Source organism: Phocoena sinus, chromosome 3 (assembly GCF_008692025.1).
Source record: "Phocoena sinus isolate mPhoSin1 chromosome 3, mPhoSin1.pri, whole genome shotgun sequence".
Lineage (NCBI taxonomy): Eukaryota > Metazoa > Chordata > Mammalia > Artiodactyla > Phocoenidae > Phocoena > Phocoena sinus.
Genome location: NC_045765.1, coordinates 74,387,700 through 74,409,853, shown reverse-complemented (window position 1 = coordinate 74,409,853; position 22,154 = coordinate 74,387,700). Strand labels below are relative to the sequence as shown.

Genomic DNA, 22,154 nt, shown 5'->3' with positions numbered 1-22,154 from the left:
TGTTGGACTTCGTTTTTATTCTCACAGGTAAATCTGAAACATTTTCGTAGAGGTCGGAGGAGATCACTTGCACTTGTAGCACATACTGGATACCTGCCACATCAGCAAGATCCTCATCACGTTCACAGGAACACTCCACTGCATGCCAATGCACTTTGCCACTTTCATATTGCAGCCAGCATCAACCCAGCCACGGGTAATAAAGCACTGTTCAGAAAATGTTTTTCAAATTGAGTAGATTGATTTTTATAACCAATAAGTTATACTTTTACTTTTTTAATAAGTAAAAAATTGTAGGTGACTTTCTTAGCTAACTTTTCGTTATGGCCAGCTCACTGATTATAGAAAAAGAAGTTTTTATTTACTTGTTTGCTTCTTAAGTCTGTGATTTGGTCTGTAATTTTAGATCTTGATAAGTCACTGAGATTCTGTATTAGTTTATTCAAACGTTGAGATTTGAGCTAATACATAACAAAGAGGTTAACACCTCAGAGTAGTATTTTATAATTATTGTATAGTTGTTCAAACGAAACCAATGTGTTTCGTATTTGATCTTCGGAGCCATTTCAGAAATAGGGTAGAAATATGTAGAAATTATAACTGGAAGAATTAAGAAACTTATCACTGTAGTCAAATAGGTACTATGAAACAGACTGAAAGATCTAGAATACCTGGGTTTATCTATGAATTTGAAGACTGAAGTGTTTATCATTTTAGTAAATATTTTCTGTGAGTTTAAAAACCAAGTGGTCACAGTTGGGGGCATTTAAAGTGGAACCTTAGAATATTACTGGGAAAAAAGTTAAAAATAATATTTTCACATGATAAATGCCATCTGTACAGGAAGTGTAAAGTAAAATCCTCCTTTTACCTCTATTCCACCGTAGTCTTCCTTCCCAGAAGATAACCACTGTTGATGACTTTTTATGTATTTTGAGATATTCTTAAACATAAATTAAGCATAACCTATTTCCATATAACACACTGGATTGCATTCTTCAAGAAACATAGCAATAAATACAGTCCATTAGTTACTTGAATCAAAGTGAGAAGTACTTTGATAAGTTAAAAAGTGCTGAGATACCTGTGGTAGGAATAAAGAGTATTTGCTGATTTTTAAAATTTTATATGGTTAACAACAGTCCCAGCTCTAAAAGAATCCAAAATCCATGAGCCATGAAAATGTAAATGGGAGAATATTGAATTATTTTTATTAAAAAATTGTTTTATTACCTTATCAAAAAATGTACATTGTCAGCGCTTATAGTATCCAGAGGCAACTCTAGGTCATTGGAATAATTTTGAAAGTCTTTGCTGAGTAAAGGACAATGTTTTGAGAATAAAGAAAGCTTGAATTCTCACTTTAATGGAAAAGGCTGAGGTATTATGAAAAAAATAAACCCTAAGTTCCTGTGTAACATCTCCCTGACTACCTTCCAATAAGGAAAACTCTAAAACCTTTCTTTAGATTGTAGGTCCCTAAGAAAAATTCATACATGTAGGGCAAATCAAAGCAAAATAATAATATTAGGAGCTATATTAGATCTTGTGAAAACTCCTTTCCTTAAATTAGGTCTGTTAGAATGACTTTCCTGCAAGGCCCAACTCAGATATGGCTTCACTTATTTGTCCATCAATGGAAAATGATACAGGAGAGGAGTTCATAATAGCGTGTTCTCTTAGTTCTAGTTCTTACACGCTTTCCATGAAGATTTCTCATAAAAAATGACTTTATCAGATTCTTTGGGTGAGGTCAGGAGGCAAAGGAAATGTGAATATCTTTTCAGCCGGAATGCTTCTGCTAAAAGTCAGCTTAAGCCCCTAATTTCGTGTACTTTACAGCTAGGCCTGTGATCTACTTTAGGCATTGCTTATCTCTTCTGAGTTGATTGTAAGTTGAAAATCAGAAAATCCTACCCATTTAGTTTTCTTGGGGACACTCTTTCAAACCCTAACACTATTGTGTATCTACCTAGGAACAGTGGGATTGGCAGTTCAGCCCCTCAAGGGTTTTATTGGGTGTTTAGTCTGTGCCAGTATAGGAACTGGAGATAGTGGTAGGAACTGGAGATACAGTAGTGATCAAAACAGTGTGGTCTTTGCTCTTAGGAAGCATATAACTAGGTAGGAGATAGATAAATATTAATCAAATAATTATACTAATGAATATATAATAATAAACAGAGCACTTGGATTAGATAATATCCATCAACTCTTAGAACCCAACGCCAATAAGAAGAGACAGAAAAAAGATTCTTTTTTTTAACATCTTTATTGGAGTATAATTGCTTTACAATGGTATGTTAGTTTCTGCTTTATAACAAAGTGAATCAGCTATACATATACATATGTCCCCGTATCTCCTCTCTCTTGCGTCTCCCTCCCTCCCACCAGGAAAAAGATTCTTCTATCCTTCTTTTACCATTCATCCCCTATAATACTGTTCCTATGGGTGTCCATCAATAGACGGTATTTGAACAAATACTTAAAATTGTTTATATTTCCTTTTAAAAAAAATCAGTAGATTTGCTCTGGAGAAAATTATTTACCTTCTCTGAATCCATTCCAGCCTATAATGTTCAGCAGACACCAGCATGATCTAGATTTGGATTTTATTTAATAATGATAGACAAATTTTTCTTTACCTCTATTAAGTTAGGATTGTCATTTTTCACAATTTACTCTGAATTTGTACTTCAGTATACTTAGCAATGATTTCAAAAGTAATACCAAGGAACAATTTTTTGTAGCTGAATTGGCTTGTCTTGAATGCTTTTCTTGAATATAAGGGAACCTCAGTTTCATACTTTCTAACTTCAATCTTGATGCTAATAAATAAGCAGTATCTATCTTAGAATTAGATAGGTAGGTCATGAAAAAAGTTAATATGAGGGTCTGTTAAGTAAAAGAAAGTTGTTGCTGTTGAGATAAACATATCACTGGTTCCTTTGACAACTTAATGATGGCATTTTTAATGGTAGATCAGGTTAAAATATATTTCTAACCAAAGTTTCTATACAAATTAAGAAGACTACCCTATTAACATGTCTGCAAATTATAGACATATTTCTTAATGAGAATATTTTTTTAAATTATAGAAAAAAATGTATATGTATGTATATATAAATAAGTTACGGTATATAATGTAGAATTTTATTTCCTTTACAGTAAATGTATTAAATTTACCATGTAAGTCTGTTTTCATTAATAATAATTGTGTGAACCATTATACTGTGAGTCTTATTTATAGGTTAAATAAAATGTATGGCAGAGGTTTAAAGATAAATGTAACAGTAAATAATAAAAATAAGAGACATGGATGTTTTATATGCTAGCATAATAGAAATTTTAATATTTTTTGTTGTTGTTCTTTATAGACATTCCACTTCTTCCTTCTATTACGTCTCTGAGTCTAAGTGAAAATGAAGAGAAGAGTGGACCTTTTGTGGTACACTGGCTAAACAATAAAGAATTGCATTTTTCTTTGTCCATGGAAGTCTTTTTACAACAACTTAGAAAAAGTTTTGAGCAACCATCTTCTGAGATGAGTGTAGAAGACTCTAATCAGGCAGATGTAAAATCTGATGAAGGTAAAGCTTTAAGAAGGATAAAAATTATAAAGTTTTATTTAAAATAGCAAAGATTTTTATATTATGGTAACACCAGCTACTGTTAGAAATAACCTTCAAATTGCAGTGGCTTAATACAAATTTGGACTAGCTCATTTAATAATCCAATATAGATGTTCCTGTTCCAGGTGGCTTCTTTCCTGATGATGATATAGGGACTTAGACTTCTCCATACTTATGCTTCTGTCAGCCACTAGGGTCTTGCTACTTAGAGGACTATCTGCAGACTAGCAGCATTGTCATTATTAGGAATGTACAATCTCAGGCTCCACCTGGAGCTACAAGAATCTGTAATTTAATGAAATTCCCAGATGAGTTATATGTATATTAAAGTTTGAGAAGCAGTACACTAGGGCCTTAAGGTTTGCATTCAGCCTCAGTCAAGTAGAGAGAGAAATCAAAAATGTTTTTGTTTTAATTACAAGATTGCACGTTCCCCTTTAAAAAAAATTTAAATTAAACAATACAGGCATGTATAAAGTTTCCATATTGTTAAGTTTGATGAGTGTCCTTCCAGATTTATTCTTTTCTATGCTCACACAAATATATGCATAAAGGTAGTTTTTTTAAAGAGTTGTACTTTGGGAGTTCATTTTTCAATGAAAATAGTGTGCTGCAGCTTGCTTTTTAAATTCAGTAACGGGCACTTTTCTTTCTCATTTTTAACAGCTCCTGAGTCAAGAGACTCAAGAGAAAACTTAAGCATTTTTTCTGATGATAGCCATTTAAATTGATTTAAATTGTTTTTCACTATATACTGATAATGGTAGAGTAACACATCTCTTCATCTTTGTGTCAATTTTTCTGTAAGGTAGATTCCTAGATGGGGAATTAGCATAGTGTATAAGCATTTTTAAATTTCAATAAGTTCTGTCAGATTACCCTCTAGTAATGTTTTACCAGTATATGTTCCCTCTAAGTATATGCAGATATCCTTTTTTCACATCCTTGCCAACACTGGATCTTTTTATTATTTTTTGGCCGTTGATATGGACAAAATGGTGTCTTGTTTTACTTTGAATTTTCTTGAGTTAAATTGAGCAGAATTATGTTAACCCTTCTGTGGTTTGCCTCTTCGTGCCTTTTGCCTAATTTTCTGTTGAGTTATTTTTCTTGTTCTTAATGATTTTATGTCTTGACTAATTTTTAAAATCTGGTAAACAAGCTAACATTTTTTGATAATCTCTTAAGAAAGGCTTTGTATTCCTAACCAGGAATAGGGGCTTGGATGTAGAGGTCAGAATATACATATTTATTTGTATTAATAAGTTGGCATGTGTTGAAGGAAATCTGGAAATGAGGCACTATAAAATGTATTTCTTTAAAATAGTTTCTTTAAGGTGTCATATCAGTTATAAATGCTTACATCTAGAGGATGGCTAGTGTGGTTGACTTAGGTTTTATGAATCTGACATTATGAAGAAAGTACAAATTACATTCCAATAATATATTTTAAAAATTCAGCCTAATTTCAACTCCCTCATGTTAACATGAGCAAAACTAGGGTCCAGAGAAGTACTGTGTCTTACTTCTAAGTAGTTACTTGTGGTACATCTGGGTTTGGAAACCAGTTTACCTACTTTCCAGTCTAGTATTAGTCCTTCTACTAATAAGCCACTGAATCAGCCTTATAGGCCTTCTGAGTACTGAGTTAACTCCGTGGCCTTATATTCCTGGAGCAAAGTTATTTTTTAAAGGGAACCCCATTTCTTGTTTATATGAAAACTTATGTTTTTCATTTTGAATGTATTTGTAAAGATATTTCTTAATTTTTAGTAGTAGCTTGATTGTATTTACTTGGTTCATGAACCCTTTTGCTTATAGAGATCGATGATGGTATTGATGATCTGAAAATAAATCTTAAAAAGAAGGAATTGGGCAGTGATAAATTGGTACCAAATTCAAGTTCTGTACCATTACCATCAGCTGCCATTGATCATCAGATTGAAGTACTTCTGTCTGAATGGAGTAAAAATGCAGACATGCTATTCAGTATTCATCCCATGGATGGTTCTTTGCTGGTTTGGCATGTGGATTGGCTGGATGAATACCAGCCTGGTATGTTTCGTCAAGTACAGGTATTATTTTTATGATCTCTGGAGAGCTACTTGTTAAATGTGGGTACTGTTTTGTAAAACCTTTTTATATAATTTCATGAATTCTAATGCTACTTTCTTTTTTTTTTTTTACTTTCTTACTTCTAGGTGTCCTTTGTTTCCAGAATTCCTGTAGCTTTCCCCACAGGTGATGCAAACTCTCTCTGTAAAAGCATAGTGATGTATGCCTGTACCAAGAATGTTGACTTGGCTATTCAGCAAGGGAAACAAAAAACTTCCAGCCTGACACGTTCCACATCAATGCCTATATCTTCTGGTCACAGTAAATCAACTAATAGTTTAAAATTAAGCATTTTTACCCCTAATGTTATGATGATTTCAAAGCATGCTGATGGCTCCCTGAATCAATGGCTTGTCAGTTTTGCCGAGGAATCTGCCTTTTCTACAGTTCTCAGTATTTCCCACAAATCCAGATATTGTGGTCATCGCTTTCATCTTAATGATTTAGCTTGTCACTCAGTATTACCATTATTGCTGACAACGTCACACCATAACGCATTAAGGACACCAGATGTTGATAACCAAAAGGAACCTTATGGTGCTGTGAATATTGAAGAATGTTCTTTGGCACAACAGAATAAAAGCACTATTGACATGGCCTTTCAGGATCCCAATGCAGTTTACAGTGAGCTTATTCTTTGGAGAGTTGATCCAGTTGGGCCATTGTCTTTTTCTGGAGGTGTTTCTGAGCTTGCCCGGATTAATTCTCTTCATGTTTCTGCATTTTCCAATGTGGCATGGCTGCCCACTCTTATACCCAGTTATTGTCTAGGTAAGGATTCTGATTTTTATTTAAGAACTTGAGATTTTCTGACATTATTGCTTAAGGATTAAATTTCAAATGTTTTTAAAATACATCTAGGTGCATACTGCAACTCTCCTAGTGCATGCTTTGTAGCAAGTGATGGACAATATCTGAGATTATATGAAGCAGTTATTGATGCCAAGAAACTTCTATATGAGCTTTCCAATCCTGACATTTCTGTAAGTAAATGGCTTTTGAAGCTAAGAATATAATGTTTTTAGATACTTTATACTTATTGGGCATGTTCTAGAATTGTGACATATAATTTGTAATAAAATGTATATTTTTTAGTAATTTGTTTCACATTTTACTCTTACAGTGATTCTAACCTCCTTTAAAAAGAAACCATATCTTTCATTCATTCCAAAAGTAGAGTCTAGTGTCCTACAATATGTGTTTCTGTTGTACTTTTTTTTTTTTTTTTTTTTTTTTTGGCCGTATGCGGACCTCTCACTGCTGTGGCCTCCCCCGCTGCGGAGCACAGGCTCCAGACACGCAGGACCAGCGGCCATGGCTCACGGGCCCAGCCGCTCCGCAGCATGCGGGATCCTCCCAGACCGGGGCATGAACCCGCGTCCCCTGCATCGGCAGGTGGACTCCCAACCACGCGCCGCCAGGGAAGCCCACTGTTGTACTTCTTTGCTCAGAGATAAATGGGGACTACTGACAGTATATGGAATTATGTTGGTTCATCTGCAGGTTTTTTTCTAGGCAAGGGAAGCTGAAGTAACAGGAGTGGAATTTTAATCTTAACCAAGAGGAAGGAGCTTTCAGCTTGGTTGCACTACAGGCAGGAGTTTTTTCAACACCATTGCAAAGCTTTTGTCTTATGACAGAGGGCACTTGTTCCTGTGCCCAACTAATAGCAACCCACCATCTGCATTGTCTCAGTACCTCCAAAAGCCAGTATTTCCATTCTTTTGGTTTTTGTGTTTTTAAATATGCCCTGAGGTAACTTTCAGCCATACTGAGCTTCCTGTTTAAGAGAGTCAAACTGTCCTCTCAACCATCAATTAATGTCTTTGTTAATGCTCTGGTTACAGAATTGCATAGGTGTCAGTGGTCTGCTCCCATCTTGATTTTTCCCTGTTATTTTTATTGCATGGTTTTACAGAACACAGTTTTTCAAAACATATATAGTGTTAAATTAGAAACGTATATTTCTCGAGGGCCTTCTATTTTTCAGGAATTGTTTTAAGTGCTGGAAATTTAGATGTGAGCAAAACAGACAAAAATCTAAGCTTACATTCTAGTGAAAGAATATAGAAAAAAGGTAAAAATATATTAATAAATACTTTGGAGAGAAACAATGTTGCAAAAGTAGTATGGAGTGCCAAGTAAAGTGCTGGTCAGGGAAAACCTCACAGAAGTGGTGCCATTTGAGTAAAGACCTGAAGGAGATAAAAGAGCTACCTATATCGATATGTAGAGGGAAGAGTATTTCAGGAAGAGCCAGTGTAAAGATCCTGAGGCCAGAGCATGTTTGGTATGTAAGGAACATCAGGGAGACCATTGTGGCTGGTGCAAAATAAGTGAGGTGGAGAGTAGTCAAAAATAAAATCAGAAAGTGAGCCTGGCCAGATTGTATTGAGAGTAACTTTGACTTTTACTCTGAATGACATAAAAACTAGTGAAGAGAATGACAGTGATATGATCTGACTTAGGCTTTAAAAGGATCACTCTGGTTGTTATATAGATTAGACATGGGAAGCAGAAGTGTTATCAGAGAGAACAATTCAGGAAGCTATTACAGTAGTCTAGGAAAGAATCAAAGGGGTTTAGAGTGGTAGGAAATGGTGGTGATAAAGATGCTAAGAATTGGTCAAATCTGGATGTGTTTTGAACATTGAATAGTAAGGATTGGACTGGATATGGGGTTTGTGTGACAAAAAGAAGATGACTCCCAAGGTTTGCCTTGAGATGAGAAGTATAAATAGCAGTTTTTGGGGTTTTTTTTTTTTTTTTGGCCACGCTGCCTGCCATGTGAGATCTTAGTTCCCTGACCAGGGATTGAAGTTCCTGCATTGGTTCCTGATTGAAGTTCCTGATTGTGTTCCCTGCATTGGAAGTGTGGAGTCTTAACCATTGGACTGCCAGGGAAGTCCCTAAACAGCAGATTTTGAGGAGCAGGGAGATTCAAGAGCCGGGCTTTAGACATGTTAATTTTGAAATGCCTGTTTGATATCCAAGAGATCTAGTAAGCTAGTCTCTGGAGTTTTGAGGGAGGCCTGGTCTGAAGATAGAAAATAAGTAGTTGTCAGAATATAAAGTTGTGGAGCTGAGTGAGATCACTGAGGGAGAGACTATAGCTGGAAAGTAGAAATGATAGGAGGATTGAACCCTGGGGCATTCCTTTGCTAAAAGTGAGGTGAGCGTGGTGTATAATGGAAGCCAAAATGAAGAAAATTATTTCCAGGAGGAAGGAGTAATCAACAGAATCAAATGCTGCTGATGGATCCAGTATGATGAACATTGAATTTAACAATGTGTGCTTGACTAGAGCAGTCAGGAGATAAGTGGCTCAAGAAATCAGCATATGTAAATAGTATGTTAACTTGTTTCTTTAGCTTTCTTTGTCAAAATTAATGCTTAAAAAACCTTGATTCTTAGAACATTTCCATGAGATTGAAGTCAGTCTTTCACACTTATAAATATAAAATACTTTTTTTCCCCTTAACAATTACCAAGCATTGCTTTTGGTTTTCTCTGCACCAGCTGAGCTGTAACTCTCTTCATTCCTGTGTAATTGCTTTGTAAAATCGTAAAATGTTTATAATGAAAAGGACTTGTGAATTTATTTAGTCTCACCTGAACTTATTTATTATTTGTCTGTTATGCCTGAAATTTTATGTCATTTGTTACTATTTTTTTAATTGTTTAATAAAGGAGATATCCATTTTTTCAAAAACAGAAATATGTTGGTGAAGTGTTTAACATCGTAAGTCAACAGTCAACAGCCAGGCCAGGATGCATTATTGCATTAGATCCCATTACCAAACTTGTAAGTATTATTTTTCTGGCCACTTAGCATTAGGTAAATAATATGTATGTCAACTTACATTGGTATTTATTTACATTCAGCAAGGCAGAAAAACCCAGCTGCTTCATGTTTTTCAAGAAGACTTCATTTTGAATAACGTTGAGAAGAAAAGACTAGGAAAAGACAGAATATTATCTGATGCAGGTAAAGAAGAATTTTTCATGAAATGAGAAATAAAATGTAGAGTATGTTAGGCAAAGATAAATTGATATAATATTTATATAATATATAAAGTTATCTCAGCTTTCCATGTTAGTAGTGAAATACACCATTTATACCAACAGGCAGCTCACCTAATGAATTTTCGGAAAAATTCTACCTAATTGTAATAGAGTGCACCCAAGACAACCGTTCATTGTTACACATGTGGAATTTGCATTTGAAGTCCATTCCCGTCTCATTGGGTGAGTTTTTTTTTTTTTTTAAACTTTAAGTAGGCTTAGGTTAACAAATTATATATGGTTAGATAGTTCAGTGGATATTTTTTAAAGCTGTTTTTATTGAGAGAGGATAATTATAGTTTATTCTGTTAATTAAGAAAAAACAATTTTCTGATTTTCTTGCCGTAAAGAATCATATTAATATGTTAACTTTTTTGTCTTTTATAAGGTAGTTTTGGATTATAAAATGTAGCAATTGTAATGTTTATAGGGTTTCTCTCCCAGTTTTTGGTTCTTTTTTTATGTTTTATAGATGAAAAAGTAGATACAAAAATATCTGAAGCAGTTTGGCAGCCAGAAGAACATTATTCTTCTTCTCCAGAGAAGATCTTATCCCCTTTTTCACAGAAGTATCAGGCTTGCAGAGCAAATCTCCAGAGTACCAGCAAGTTGACTCTGTCTTCAGAAATGGTTTATAGCCAAGAGTTGCATTTGCCAGAAGGAGTTGAGATAATAAGTGTTAAGCCATCAGCAGGTTTGTAAATTTTGTAAAAGGAGACTAATCAAACTTCATAATGCATGAGTATTTACTGTGTATTTAAAAATAGGTGCAACTCCCACTTTTAAAATCTACACAGAAACAGAAATAGAAAGAATATCTTTAAGTACCCTAAATTAAAAATATTAATTTCTCATTACGTTTTCAGATGACTCTGGCATTTGTCAGCCAGTTGTGGTCTTAAATATTGATTTCCAAAACAAATTTTTATTATCCTTTTGTGAAGACAAAGCGAAAGTTTCCAGGGCAGAGATAATAATGGGGTGGCACCTTATTTGCCAACTTTGATAATGCTGGTATTGGCTGCCTGGAGCTCTGTGCTGTGAAGGATTCTAAGTGTGTAGTTCCTGATATATATATTTGTCATCCTTATCCTTAGGGCAGTGGTTCTCAAAATGTGGTCCCCAGACCAAAAGCATCAGCATTGTTTGGGAAGTTGTTAGAAATAATAATTCTTGGGCCACACCCTAGACTTACTAAGTCACCAGCTGTGAGGTGGGACCCAGCAGTCTTGTTTTGACAAGCCTTCCAGGTGATTCCAGTGTACAAAAAAGATCAAAGTATCAACGGTATCATGAAAGCCAAGACAAAAATCCATCTTTTTATCACCTAGTTCTTTCATTTTCATAGTCACAGTGTGGGTTTTTGGTCTTCTTTACTTGTCTATCACTTTTGACTAATTACTTTGAATGCTTTTCAGTTTGCCACATTATCAGGTACTTAATCTTTTCTAATGGTGAAGTTAGCAGGAGTATTAACAGTGTCCTGATAACTTTTACATTCTGGGTTTTTTTTGTATATTTTAATAAAAGAGGCATCAATGCAAGGCAAGTTAAAGTTTGAAATAGAATGACTTTTGTATTGACACAGTTTTAAGAGCTGTTATCCTTAGCCAGAACAGTATAATCTTCACTACTGAATTCTATTAAAAAAACTATATGGCAGATCTAAGAGAAACTGAAGATGTTTCTAAAAATAATCCTTGGCGCAAGTTGAGTTTGAAAGAAAAGAGAAGTCCTAGGGCAAAGGAAAAAATTTGTTTTGTTTGGCAAAAACAGTAGCATGTGATAACAGCTTTTTTTCCTAGTCTTGAGAATTTTTTTTTTAACCAAGACTTTTGGGAAGGGTAAGCTCTTTATTCTCTGTTCAGTTCAGAGAAACTAATAGACAGTGTTAATTGTGTCCTTATGCAGTACTGCTAAGTCCTTGAGGACTTAAAGAAAAACTTATGTTGAAATATGCTTTTAAAATATAATAAATGTTCTGTATAACATTTCTGTATTACGATTAGCAGTTTATGTTTAATAGTCTAGGATAGGGATTGGCAAACTATGGGTCACCTACCTTTTTGTAAGTAAGTTTGATTGGAACGTAGCCACACCTATTTGTTTACTTTTGTGTATGGCTGCTTTGTTCTACACTGGTGGAGTTGAGTAGCTGCAACCGGGACTCTGTGGCTAGCAAAGCCTAGTTGTTACTCTTTGGCCCTTTAAGAAAAAGTTTGTCAACCCCTGATTTAGGAAATTAAGAGTATGTAATTACATTAAGGCCAAGCAAACATATGTCCCACGTAGGAATCTTCTCAGCGTCATTTATATGAAATACACTTCAATCATGGAGGACTCTTTTAGTACTTAGGTAAGCATGAGCCATTCACAAAATTGTATTAAAAAATATTATAGAGAAGTAGCCAGTGAATATTGACAAATTTTTAAAAATGTATTGATATCTTTAAAGTGAGATTTATAATAATATATAATGCTAACAAAGAGTTGTGAAAAGAATGCTGGATTGAAAACCAGGACTAGAATTTAGGTTTTCTAATTCTGCCTTAGTCTAGCTGTTTGATTTAGGCATAAGATACTTACACATATAGTCAAGAGTCCTTACTTATAAATTATTACGGAGTTCTCTTTCAGCTCTAGGTTTTGGTAATAATGTCCTTTTTATGTACCTTTTTGACGTCATTAAAAGCGTCTTACTGATCTTGCTGATCCTTAAGCTAAATATTGATTGTCATGTTGTTAACACTAGTTCATGCAAAAGACTAAAACCTTTAGTACAAGAAAACAGATTTATTTAACCAAATTTCACATTTTGTTACTGGATTATTTTTGTTTTAGGACATCTGAGTTCTTCTTCCATATATCCCATATGCAGTGCTCCTTATTTATTGGCAACTTCATGCTCAGATGAGAAAGTAAGATTCTGGAGATGTAGAGTAACAGCTGAAGAATCTGCCACTTCAAAGAATGGAGAAATGGATCTTATATACATTTGGGAAGAATGGCCGTTACTTATTGAAGATGGACTGCAGAGCAATAGTAGTATAACTGTACCTGGTAGGCCTATAGAAGTCAGCTGTGCACACACAAATCGTTTAGCAGTAGCATATAAGCAGCCTACGTCTAATAGTAGATGTTCTCAGGACTTTGTGATGCATGTAAGTATTTTTGAATGTGAGTCTACAGGAGGTTCATGCTGGGTCCTTGAACAGACAGTTCATTTAGATGAGTTAAATACAGTGTTGGATTCTGGCATTAGTATTGATAGCAATTTAGTGGCCTATAATAAACAAGAGGTATATTTATCCAGTAAAGAGAGTGTCACATCAAACACAAAGCGTTTAGTTCACTTAGATTGGATGTCTAGAGAAGATGGTTCTCATATTCTTACTGTAGGAATTGGATCAAAACTTTTTATGTATGGACCCCTGGCTGGCAAGGTACAAGAACAGACGGGTAAGGAAAGCCTGGCATTTCCTCTCTGGGAAGGTACTAAAGTTGTGCCTCTTTCTAAATTTGTACTGTTACGAAGTATGGACTTGGTTTCTTCTGTAGAAGGCTCTCCACCTTTTCCTGTTTCTTTATCATGGGTCCGGGATGGCATCCTGGTGGTAGGAATGGATTGTGAAATGCATGTATATTCCCAATGGCAGCCATCTTCTAAACAAGAACCTGTTACAACAGATTCATACAATGGGAGCACTCCATCTATAATAAGTTTAATAAAACAGAGTAACTCATCAAGTTCTGGATTACATCCTCCAAAGAAAACCCTGACTCGATCCATGACCAGTCTTGCACAGAAAATCTGTGGAAAGAAAACTGCGCTTGATCCTTCTGTGGGTATGGAAGATTCAGGTCTTTTTGAAGCAGCTCATGTTCTTTCCCCAACTTTACCTCAGTACCATCCTTTGCAGCTTTTGGAACTCATGGATCTTGGCAAAGTTCGGAGAGCAAAGGCCATCTTGTCACATCTTGTCAAGTGCATTGCTGGGGAAGTTGTGGCTCTGAATGAAGCTGAATCTAATCATGAGCGCCGCTTTAGGTCTCTCACCATCAGTGCTAGTGGAAGTACTACTCGAGACCCCCAGGCATTCAACAAGAGTGAAAATACAGATTACACAGAAATCGATTCTGTCCCTCCACTTCCTTTATATGCCTTACTTGCAGCAGATGATGATAGCTATTACTCATCCTTGGAGAAATCTAGTAATCAGAGTACCTTAAATAACTCAAACCAGTTGTCAAAAGAAAGTTATGATGAGCTTTTTCAGATGTCAGCTTTAATGACTGATAGTCATGTGTTAAAGACAGATGAAGAAAATACAAAGCCCAGGGTTATTGACCTTTCACAATACAGTCCAACTTACTTTGGTCCTGAGCACGCTCAGGTTCTTTCTGGCCACTTACTTCATTCTAGTTTACCAGGACTCAGCCGGATGGAGCAGATGTCTTTGATGGCTTTAGCAGATACAATTGCAACTACCAGCACTGATATTGGAGAAAGCAGAGACAGAAGCCAAGGTAAAATTAAATTGGGTATAGGATTAGAGGAAAAATTGATGGTAATATTTTTACTTATTTTTTTCACAGAAAATAATCTTAGATAATTTCTGTAAAAATGACAGCCATGAAGGTTTTTAAAATATCATTGTTGCCTTCACAGTAGTTTTAACTTGAATATATATTATTTATCCCATAAATCATAGTACTCTGAGAAAGTACACAAAGATTCATTATGCCAAGTCATTTTTACCTGTCTACTTAATAAAGAATCCAACTAATTGCTTTTGAGTTTAGCAAAAGTTAACATTCTTAATAAACAATTACTTTAGAAACCCCAAAATAAAAGGTGCTTTCTCCTTTATTTGTTTTTCACATTGTAATAATTCACTGTTAATTTGGGTTTTTTAATATTGAGGTTTTAAAAAAATTAACATTAAGGTATACTCCTTCCTAGAATAGCAGCAAGCAAGCCTAATAAAATTAGGTCTTTTCCTCACCCAAAGAGCATTTTTTGTTTTTAATCTCCTGAGTTATGAATAGATTTGTAGAATTCCCATCAGATTTCAAATAAGATCTGATTTAACAGTCTAGCCTTGTGCACCAGATATGTCAGTAGGATGCGCCCCTTGAAAGGAAAATGTGGGGTAAATTTAAGAAAAAAGAATAACAATAATAAAAATTAAAACTTTAAGAAAAAATAAGTTGGTCATGAATTGCGACATGAAATATTATTAGTAGATATTATGTTTTGATGTGACTATATTACAAGTGTTTTATGTTTTTATTCATTTGAAGTAAAAATCAGGCCCCCATACCATATAGCCATTTCTTCCAGTGTTAGCAGTTATTGGAATGGGTATGTGACTTGAATCAGTATGGATAATATTACAGGGAAGGTTAAACTATTTTAAAATTGAGTCACATTTAAATTAAAATATTCATGTCAGAGGAGATTATTATTAAAGATATGTCAGAGACTCTGAGTCAATTCATTCACCTTTATTATTTTTTCAATTATTTAACTGTACAACTTTTTTCTGTAATGTATAATTATATAGGAAAAAGAAATATTAGATAATATTTAGACTGATAACTTTTGTCAGTTTCACACAATGTTTTGTCCCTGTATTTGGTGCTGTGACATACCCTGCTTGCCAGAATTATTAGCATTTACTTGTGTTTTGCTAATGAAATGGGTTTTTACAAGTAAAAATACCTTTTTTTTTTCTTTTTTATAGGTGGAGAAACTCTTGATGAATGTGGCTTAAAATTTCTTTTGGCTGTTCGACTTCATACTTTTCTTACAACTTCTCTTCCAGCTTATCGAGCTCAACTCCTTCACCAAGGTGATTTTGGCAATAATCTAGTAAAAGGAAGTAAGACGAGTAGAAGAGAGGCTTAAGAACATTTAAGTTTGTTTTTGCCCAGATATGATAATGCCAACACGTTTGACACATTCTGAATTTCCTTAATTTATGTTAAAAATGTTTGTTTTCATCTCATCCTCTTTGCATAAAAATACTGGAGAGGGCTTCCCTGGTGGCGCAGTGGTTGAGAGTCCGCCTGCTGATGCAGGGGACACGGGTTCATGCCCCGGTCCGGGAAGATCCCACATGCCGTGGAGCGGCTGGGCCCGTGAGCCATGGCTGCTGAGCCTGCGCGTCCAGAGCCTGTGCTCCGCAACGGGAGAGGCCACAGCAGTGAGAAGCCCGCATACCACAAAAAAAAAAAAAAAAAAGCTGAACGATAAACCCCACATGTGTGGGCCAGTAGGTTGAGAGACTTGCTAATGTAAATGATGCTTTATAAATATAAAAGTATCTTATTAATATAGTGATTATGGGGTAATAAAAGTTATTATGTGCTAGGTACTATCCCAGATGCTTTAACTATATTATTTCTTTTAATCCTCACAACAATGTAATGAGGTAGGTGCCATGATTATTCACATTTCGTAAATAAGAAAATTGAGGAATCAAGAGGTTAAGTAGCTTGCCCAAAGTTATATAGTTAGTTAGGGTGGAGCTAGAATTTAATTTATGCATTCTGATTCCAGAGTTTTTGCAGTCTTAAGTTCTGTTCACCAGCTGTACTGTCTCCTTGGTGCTTTTTTGATTCCATGGAATTAAATCCACACAACAAATGTTGACCAAAGGATGTCAGACATACTAGAGAATAGAAAGACTCAGCACAGTGGCATTTGCCCATAAGCGTTTTTCCTTATCTTTTTAAAAAAATATATTTTAATTATAGAAAATATATGCTCATTGTAGAAAATATTGATGTGATGATTGAGTTACTTGCAGAAGCAAGAAAAAACCCCATATTCCCTCCAACCCCAAACAGTTATAACTCTGTGAGTCTTATATAAACTTTTAGGCATTTTTATTGCAACTATGGAACACACATTTCTGATCATCATTATATAATCATTTATTTTCTTATAAACATTATTTTTGATATTTCTTCAGGCCTGTCTAGTAGTCATTTTGCCTGGGCCTTTCATTCAGTAGCAGAAGAAGAACTGCTGAACATGTTGCCAGCAATGCAGAAAGATGATCCCACATGGTCTGAACTTAGAGCTATGGGTGTGGGGTGGTGGGTCCGGAATACCCGCATCTTACGCAAATGCATAGAAAAGGTGAGTGTTTTATTTTGGTGTAAAAATGAATTAATATATATTGCATGTTTATTTACATGATATTCCATATTTCCTCTCCTGTTACTCTTTTTTTTAGCAGTAAAATGCTTTTAAATAGTCTTTATATTTCAAAATAGCATAATTTTTAACAATTTATATTCTAATTCTTAAATTGCTAGTTGATATATTAGCATTTTTTATTGATATATACAAAATAATATATATACACATTTAGGAAAATAAAACAGTACAGAAGAGCTTGCAATGAAAAGTGTAGCCCTGTTTCCATCTCTGTAATCTTGGAGGCCACCACCATGATTACTTTTGTAATTATAAAATAAATTAATAAATTTATATATACATGCGTGTGTTCATACACATATTTTTTAGTTTATTGAACATTTAAGTAGAGAATGTATGACAGTCTCGTATATGAAGGAAAGTATTTGTTTATTTAATTAAAAACTGTTACCGTGAAATTTTGACCAATATTTTCTAATTATAGGTAGCCAAAGCAGCCTTTTATAAAAAGAATGATCCTTTAGATGCTGCCATTTTTTACCTTGCAATGAAAAAGAAAGCTGTGATTTGGGGATTATATAGGTAGGTGAAAAAACTGCTTCAAAATGAAAGACTTTCCATAGAGTATAAAGTAAAGATTTGTTGTTCTTGTTAGTGTGATTCATGTGGATTCTTAGTTATTTTTGTATTTAAGAGATTTCATGTGAAAGAAGCCCAGGTTACAGAGCAGAAGAATCTTGATGAGGTCACATTAGCATTTTTTAGGTTTATCAGTCCAGAAAAACATTTTTTTTTGCTTATTTTAATAACTTCTTATGATGCTCCTGTAGAACAAAAACTAAACCAGAAACTTTATCTGGAGTGGGGAAGAAGATGAATTGGTGGAGCTTTGAAGATACATCTACCCTCTGCCCTATCAAGGAGCTCTTGGACCAGGCTATTCTTCCAAACCACCCTCTTTGCAAGGGCCCTGACCCCATTCTTGAGCTAGAGTCATTTAGAATTTTTCTCTTTCACTTGTTCTCAGCTAGACTTGGTGAGCGTGATCGCCATAAATAGTTCACTATTCGTTTGGGGTTCAGTTCTAGATATATCCATATGATCAGTAACCTTTGGGGGAAAATCATGGTATCAGTCAGTTGTAAGAGACTAGATCTTTTAGGATTGTTTTGCTTTGGGACAAATTCCTTGGATTTTTTATCATCAAAGTCATCTTCAGGTGGGCATTTGGGCTAAAGGCAGTTGATTAAGTTTAAATGGTAAAATAGCACAGAAGTTAATGTAAATTATATATTTTGTATAGATTTAAAAATAATTTTTCACAGTGCTGTTAATGTAGTTTCTTCGTAGTTTGAAAGAATGTTTTCAATAATCTCTGAAATTTATATGGAAAAATAAATGTTTACCATAAATGTTATTTTTGCTCAGAAAAGCAGCAGATGTATAGTAATTTATGAACTGGTAAATGTTTCTTTTGAGTCTTAACTTTTAAGTGGCTAACTTCATAACAATTGGTTTTGATGTAGAAGCATTATGTTCCGAAATTTTCAAACTTTTTTCTTTATAGATCCCAAAAAGATTCCAAGATGACACAGTTTTTTGGGCACAATTTTGAGGATGAGAGATGGCGTAAAGCAGCTTTAAAGAATGCTTTTTCTTTGTTAGGAAAACAAAGATTTGAACATTCAGCAGCATTTTTTCTTTTAGCTGGTTGCCTCAGAGATGCAATTGAGGTAATGAATGAATTTTTTAAAAAATAGCATTGTCATCCTTTTAAGCTCTTCATGGTTTCAATTTTGTTTTTTAATTTCAACTCAAGTATAGTGGAACTAACACAAGGCTTAATGCCTAAAGTAACTGGTAATATTTAATGGTGACTTTAAAATTTTGTCGTTTAGCTTGAATGATACTTATACAGAATTAAAATTAACCAGGTTGTGTTGGTTGGTAGAGATAGGTAGTTGATCTGACTCTTAAGAATATTTATGAACAGGTTAAAAAAATAAAATATTTGTCCTGTCACTTTAAACACATTCGGACATATATTTGGCTCTGTGTTAGTTGACAAACCTTAGGAAATTTTTAGCTAATTATTTCTAAGTAAACCTTACAAAAAGTTATAAATATTTAAAATATAACATTGCTGTTTCAAATTGCCCTTTTGCTCAGAGTTTCATACAAGTGATTCAAAACATCCTTTTGATTTGGAAACATTATAGTCTGCTGAGGTGGATGGGGAAGGGTGTAAAAGCTCAAGAATAAAACAAAGTGTGTCATTTTAGCAATTATTCAGTGGTTTTTCATTAGGCTAATTCTTTTTGCAAATATGTGTTTAGTACTACCAGATAAATTAACATAAATGTTGTCAAGTAGATTTGCTGAAGCAAGCAGCATATGTTTTGTTTATTGTCCTTGTTCACTATTTTCAGATATTAATAAAGCTTTGTGTTCATCTAGTTATTAGTGAGTTAATTGAGTTTACCTTAAAATGAAAGACACCTTATTTATAAACAATATTTCTTGTTTTTGAAGGTATGTCTTGAGAAACTGAATGACATTCAGTTGGCTCTTGTAATAGCAAGACTCTATGAGTCTGAATTTGATACATCTGCAACATATAAATCTATTTTACGTAAAAAAGTTTTGGGAATTGATTCTCCTGTCAATGAACTCAATTTGTTGAATATAAATATGCATTATGATCCTTTTCTTCGGAGTATGGCATATTGGATTTTAGAAGATTATAGTAGTGCTCTGGAAACATTAATAAAGCAACCTATCAGAGAGGATGATGGTAAGCTATACTTCTAAGATGTTAATGCTTAAGAGTTTTATTAGTGTTTGTCAGGTTCAGAGCACACTGTTGGGTGCTAAGGATAATGCAGAGCAAATTGAAGACATACATGGTCTAAGACTTTATGGTTTAGTTGGGGAGACAGAGTTATGTATACAGTTTTTTATTCTCCCCCCCCCCCCCCCCGACCAGGAAGCTAAATCCTTTGAAAACCAAGGACTTTGGATTTTCTTATTGAACATAGACGTTTTCAACGTTTGAATATAAATGTTTTGAAGAAAATAGTGATAAACAGGGAAATAGAAGTGGTTGGATTTCAACTATAATTTTAAGGTTGACTAGATAGGACTGAATTGGATATTGAATATGAAGGGAATGAGAGTCAAGTTTAACTCCTGGGTTTTTAGTTTGAGCAATAGATAAGTGATAGGGGGAAGGCTAGGAGCAGAGTTTGGAGAGTGTTGCTTTAGATAGAAAAGACTTCTCAGATAAGGTGACCTTTGAGATGAGACCTAATTGAAATGAGTGAGTAATCAGTCAGTGCAGATATCTGGTTTTTAGGCCAAGGCCACAGTAAATAAAAAGGCCTTGAGGCAAGAATATGTACATGTAAATGGAAACGTAATGTAGGCCTTTGGATATAGCATTCTAGATTTACAGGGTGAAATTGCTATTAGAAATAGAGATGTGCACGTTATCACATATAGATGGTATTTAAAGCCGTGGGACTGTAGGATTTAACTCAAGGAGTGTAGATAGAAAGGAGGTCGAGTACTGAACTCTAGGACACTCAGCATTTAAAAGTAGAGAAGATGAGGAGGATCTAGCAAAGCAGACTGACTGAGCTGAAGTGTCCAGGAAAGTAGGAGAAAAAGAACTAAGAGTGTGTAACTGGATGTTTTAAAATGTCTTAGATTGTTACCTGAAGAGATGTGAAATCAGCATAATCTTTGTTTTCCTACTATGTTAGAACGCTTTCATTACAACTGTGTTCTTGTCTATTCAGTGCTATGTATTAGTTTGGTCTCAAATTTTTCTTAGAAGACCAGGTAGATAAAGGTGCCATGGTAGAGAAAAAGGGCTACAGTACAACCCTTGAAGAATTTTTCTTGGCTCATAAAACGAATTTACTTTCAGATCAAGTCATGATGTCAGCCTGCAATCCTGCTGTTTTTAATTTCTACAATTATCTAAGGACACATCCTCTTTTGCTGAGACGTCATTTTGGATCATCTGATGCGTTTTCCACACACATGAGTTTAACAGGAAAAAGTGGACTGGCAGGAACAATTAATTTAAGTGAAAGAAGATTATTTTTTACTACTGCCAGTGCTCATTTAAAAGCTGGCTGCCCTATGTTGGCTTTGGAAGTATTATCAAAGATGCCAAAAGTCATCAAAAAAACGAAACCTTTTTGTAGAACATCTAGTTTTCTGGATACTAGTAAAGTCTGTTCTCCTTCTTCTCCATTCAAATTGGATGCAAGGGAAGATAAGTCTTCTGCTATTGATTGGTCACAGTCACTGATGAATGGTTTTGGATCTTCTTCAGAGGGTTCCTCAGAGAAGCAGTCAAATTCCACTCTTTCTTTTGACTGGAGCCAACCAAGTATTGTATTTCAGGATGACTCTTTAGAATTAAAATGGGACAGTGATAACGATGAAGAAAATGAGGATCTCCCTGTTTCAATGAAAGAACTAAAACCTTTACAGAGAAAAGTAGGGAAAAAAATAGATGAAACAAGTTCTAAGTACACAGACTCTCTCAGCACACTAGATGAACATGACATTTTGAATCCATCAGAAGATATCATTGCAGTTCAGTTAAAATTTAGAGCATGTTTAAAGATTCTCACGGTAGAACTTCGTACTTTATCTACTGGATATGAAATAGATGGTGGAAAATTGCGATACCAGCTGTACCACTGGCTTGAAAAAGAGGTGATAGCCCTTCAGAGAACTTGTGACTATTGTTCAGATCCTGAAGAATTACAGTCTGCATTTGGTGAAAATGGAGATGCATTTGGATTAAATGAAGATGCTGAAGATTTGCTTCATCAAACAAAAGTGAAACAACTGAGAGAAAATTTTCAGGAAAAAAGACAGTGGCTTTTGAAATATCAGTCACTCTTGAGGATGTTTCTTAGTTACTGCATACTGCATGGATCCCATGGTGGGGGTCTTGCATCTGTGAGAATGGAATTGATTTTGCTTTTACAAGAATCTCAGCAGGTATGTAACTTACATGATAACCAGTCAAAATATTACTTATATGAAAAACAGTTTTTGAGATTGCTTTTTTAGTTTTAAAATGTTAAAATTGTTGATTTTCTTAATTATGGTTGCTTTAAGGAATTCTGCTTTTTGTGTGGTGCTTC

At 34.6% G+C, this 22,154-nt stretch overlaps 1 protein-coding gene across 3 annotated transcripts in view; it reads left to right on the top strand.

Annotated features, from left to right (window-relative positions):
• DMXL1 (Dmx like 1) overlaps positions 1-22,154 on the top strand; it is a 132,943-nt gene that overhangs the window by 36,627 nt on the left and 74,162 nt on the right. For all 3 annotated transcript variants that reach the window (XM_032625990.1, XM_032625989.1, XM_032625991.1), the window contains exons 9-24: positions 28-196; positions 3,378-3,590; positions 5,454-5,707; positions 5,834-6,518; positions 6,609-6,730; positions 9,463-9,552; positions 9,633-9,735; positions 9,876-9,995; positions 10,285-10,506; positions 12,654-14,339; positions 15,560-15,667; positions 16,793-16,962; positions 17,468-17,565; positions 18,551-18,716; positions 19,516-19,777; positions 20,915-22,008. In XM_032625990.1, the coding sequence (XP_032481881.1) occupies positions 28-196; positions 3,378-3,590; positions 5,454-5,707; positions 5,834-6,518; positions 6,609-6,730; positions 9,463-9,552; positions 9,633-9,735; positions 9,876-9,995; positions 10,285-10,506; positions 12,654-14,339; positions 15,560-15,667; positions 16,793-16,962; positions 17,468-17,565; positions 18,551-18,716; positions 19,516-19,777; positions 20,915-22,008 (5,562 nt within the window). The remainder of the gene's footprint in view (positions 1-27; positions 197-3,377; positions 3,591-5,453; positions 5,708-5,833; positions 6,519-6,608; positions 6,731-9,462; positions 9,553-9,632; positions 9,736-9,875; positions 9,996-10,284; positions 10,507-12,653; positions 14,340-15,559; positions 15,668-16,792; positions 16,963-17,467; positions 17,566-18,550; positions 18,717-19,515; positions 19,778-20,914; positions 22,009-22,154) is intronic.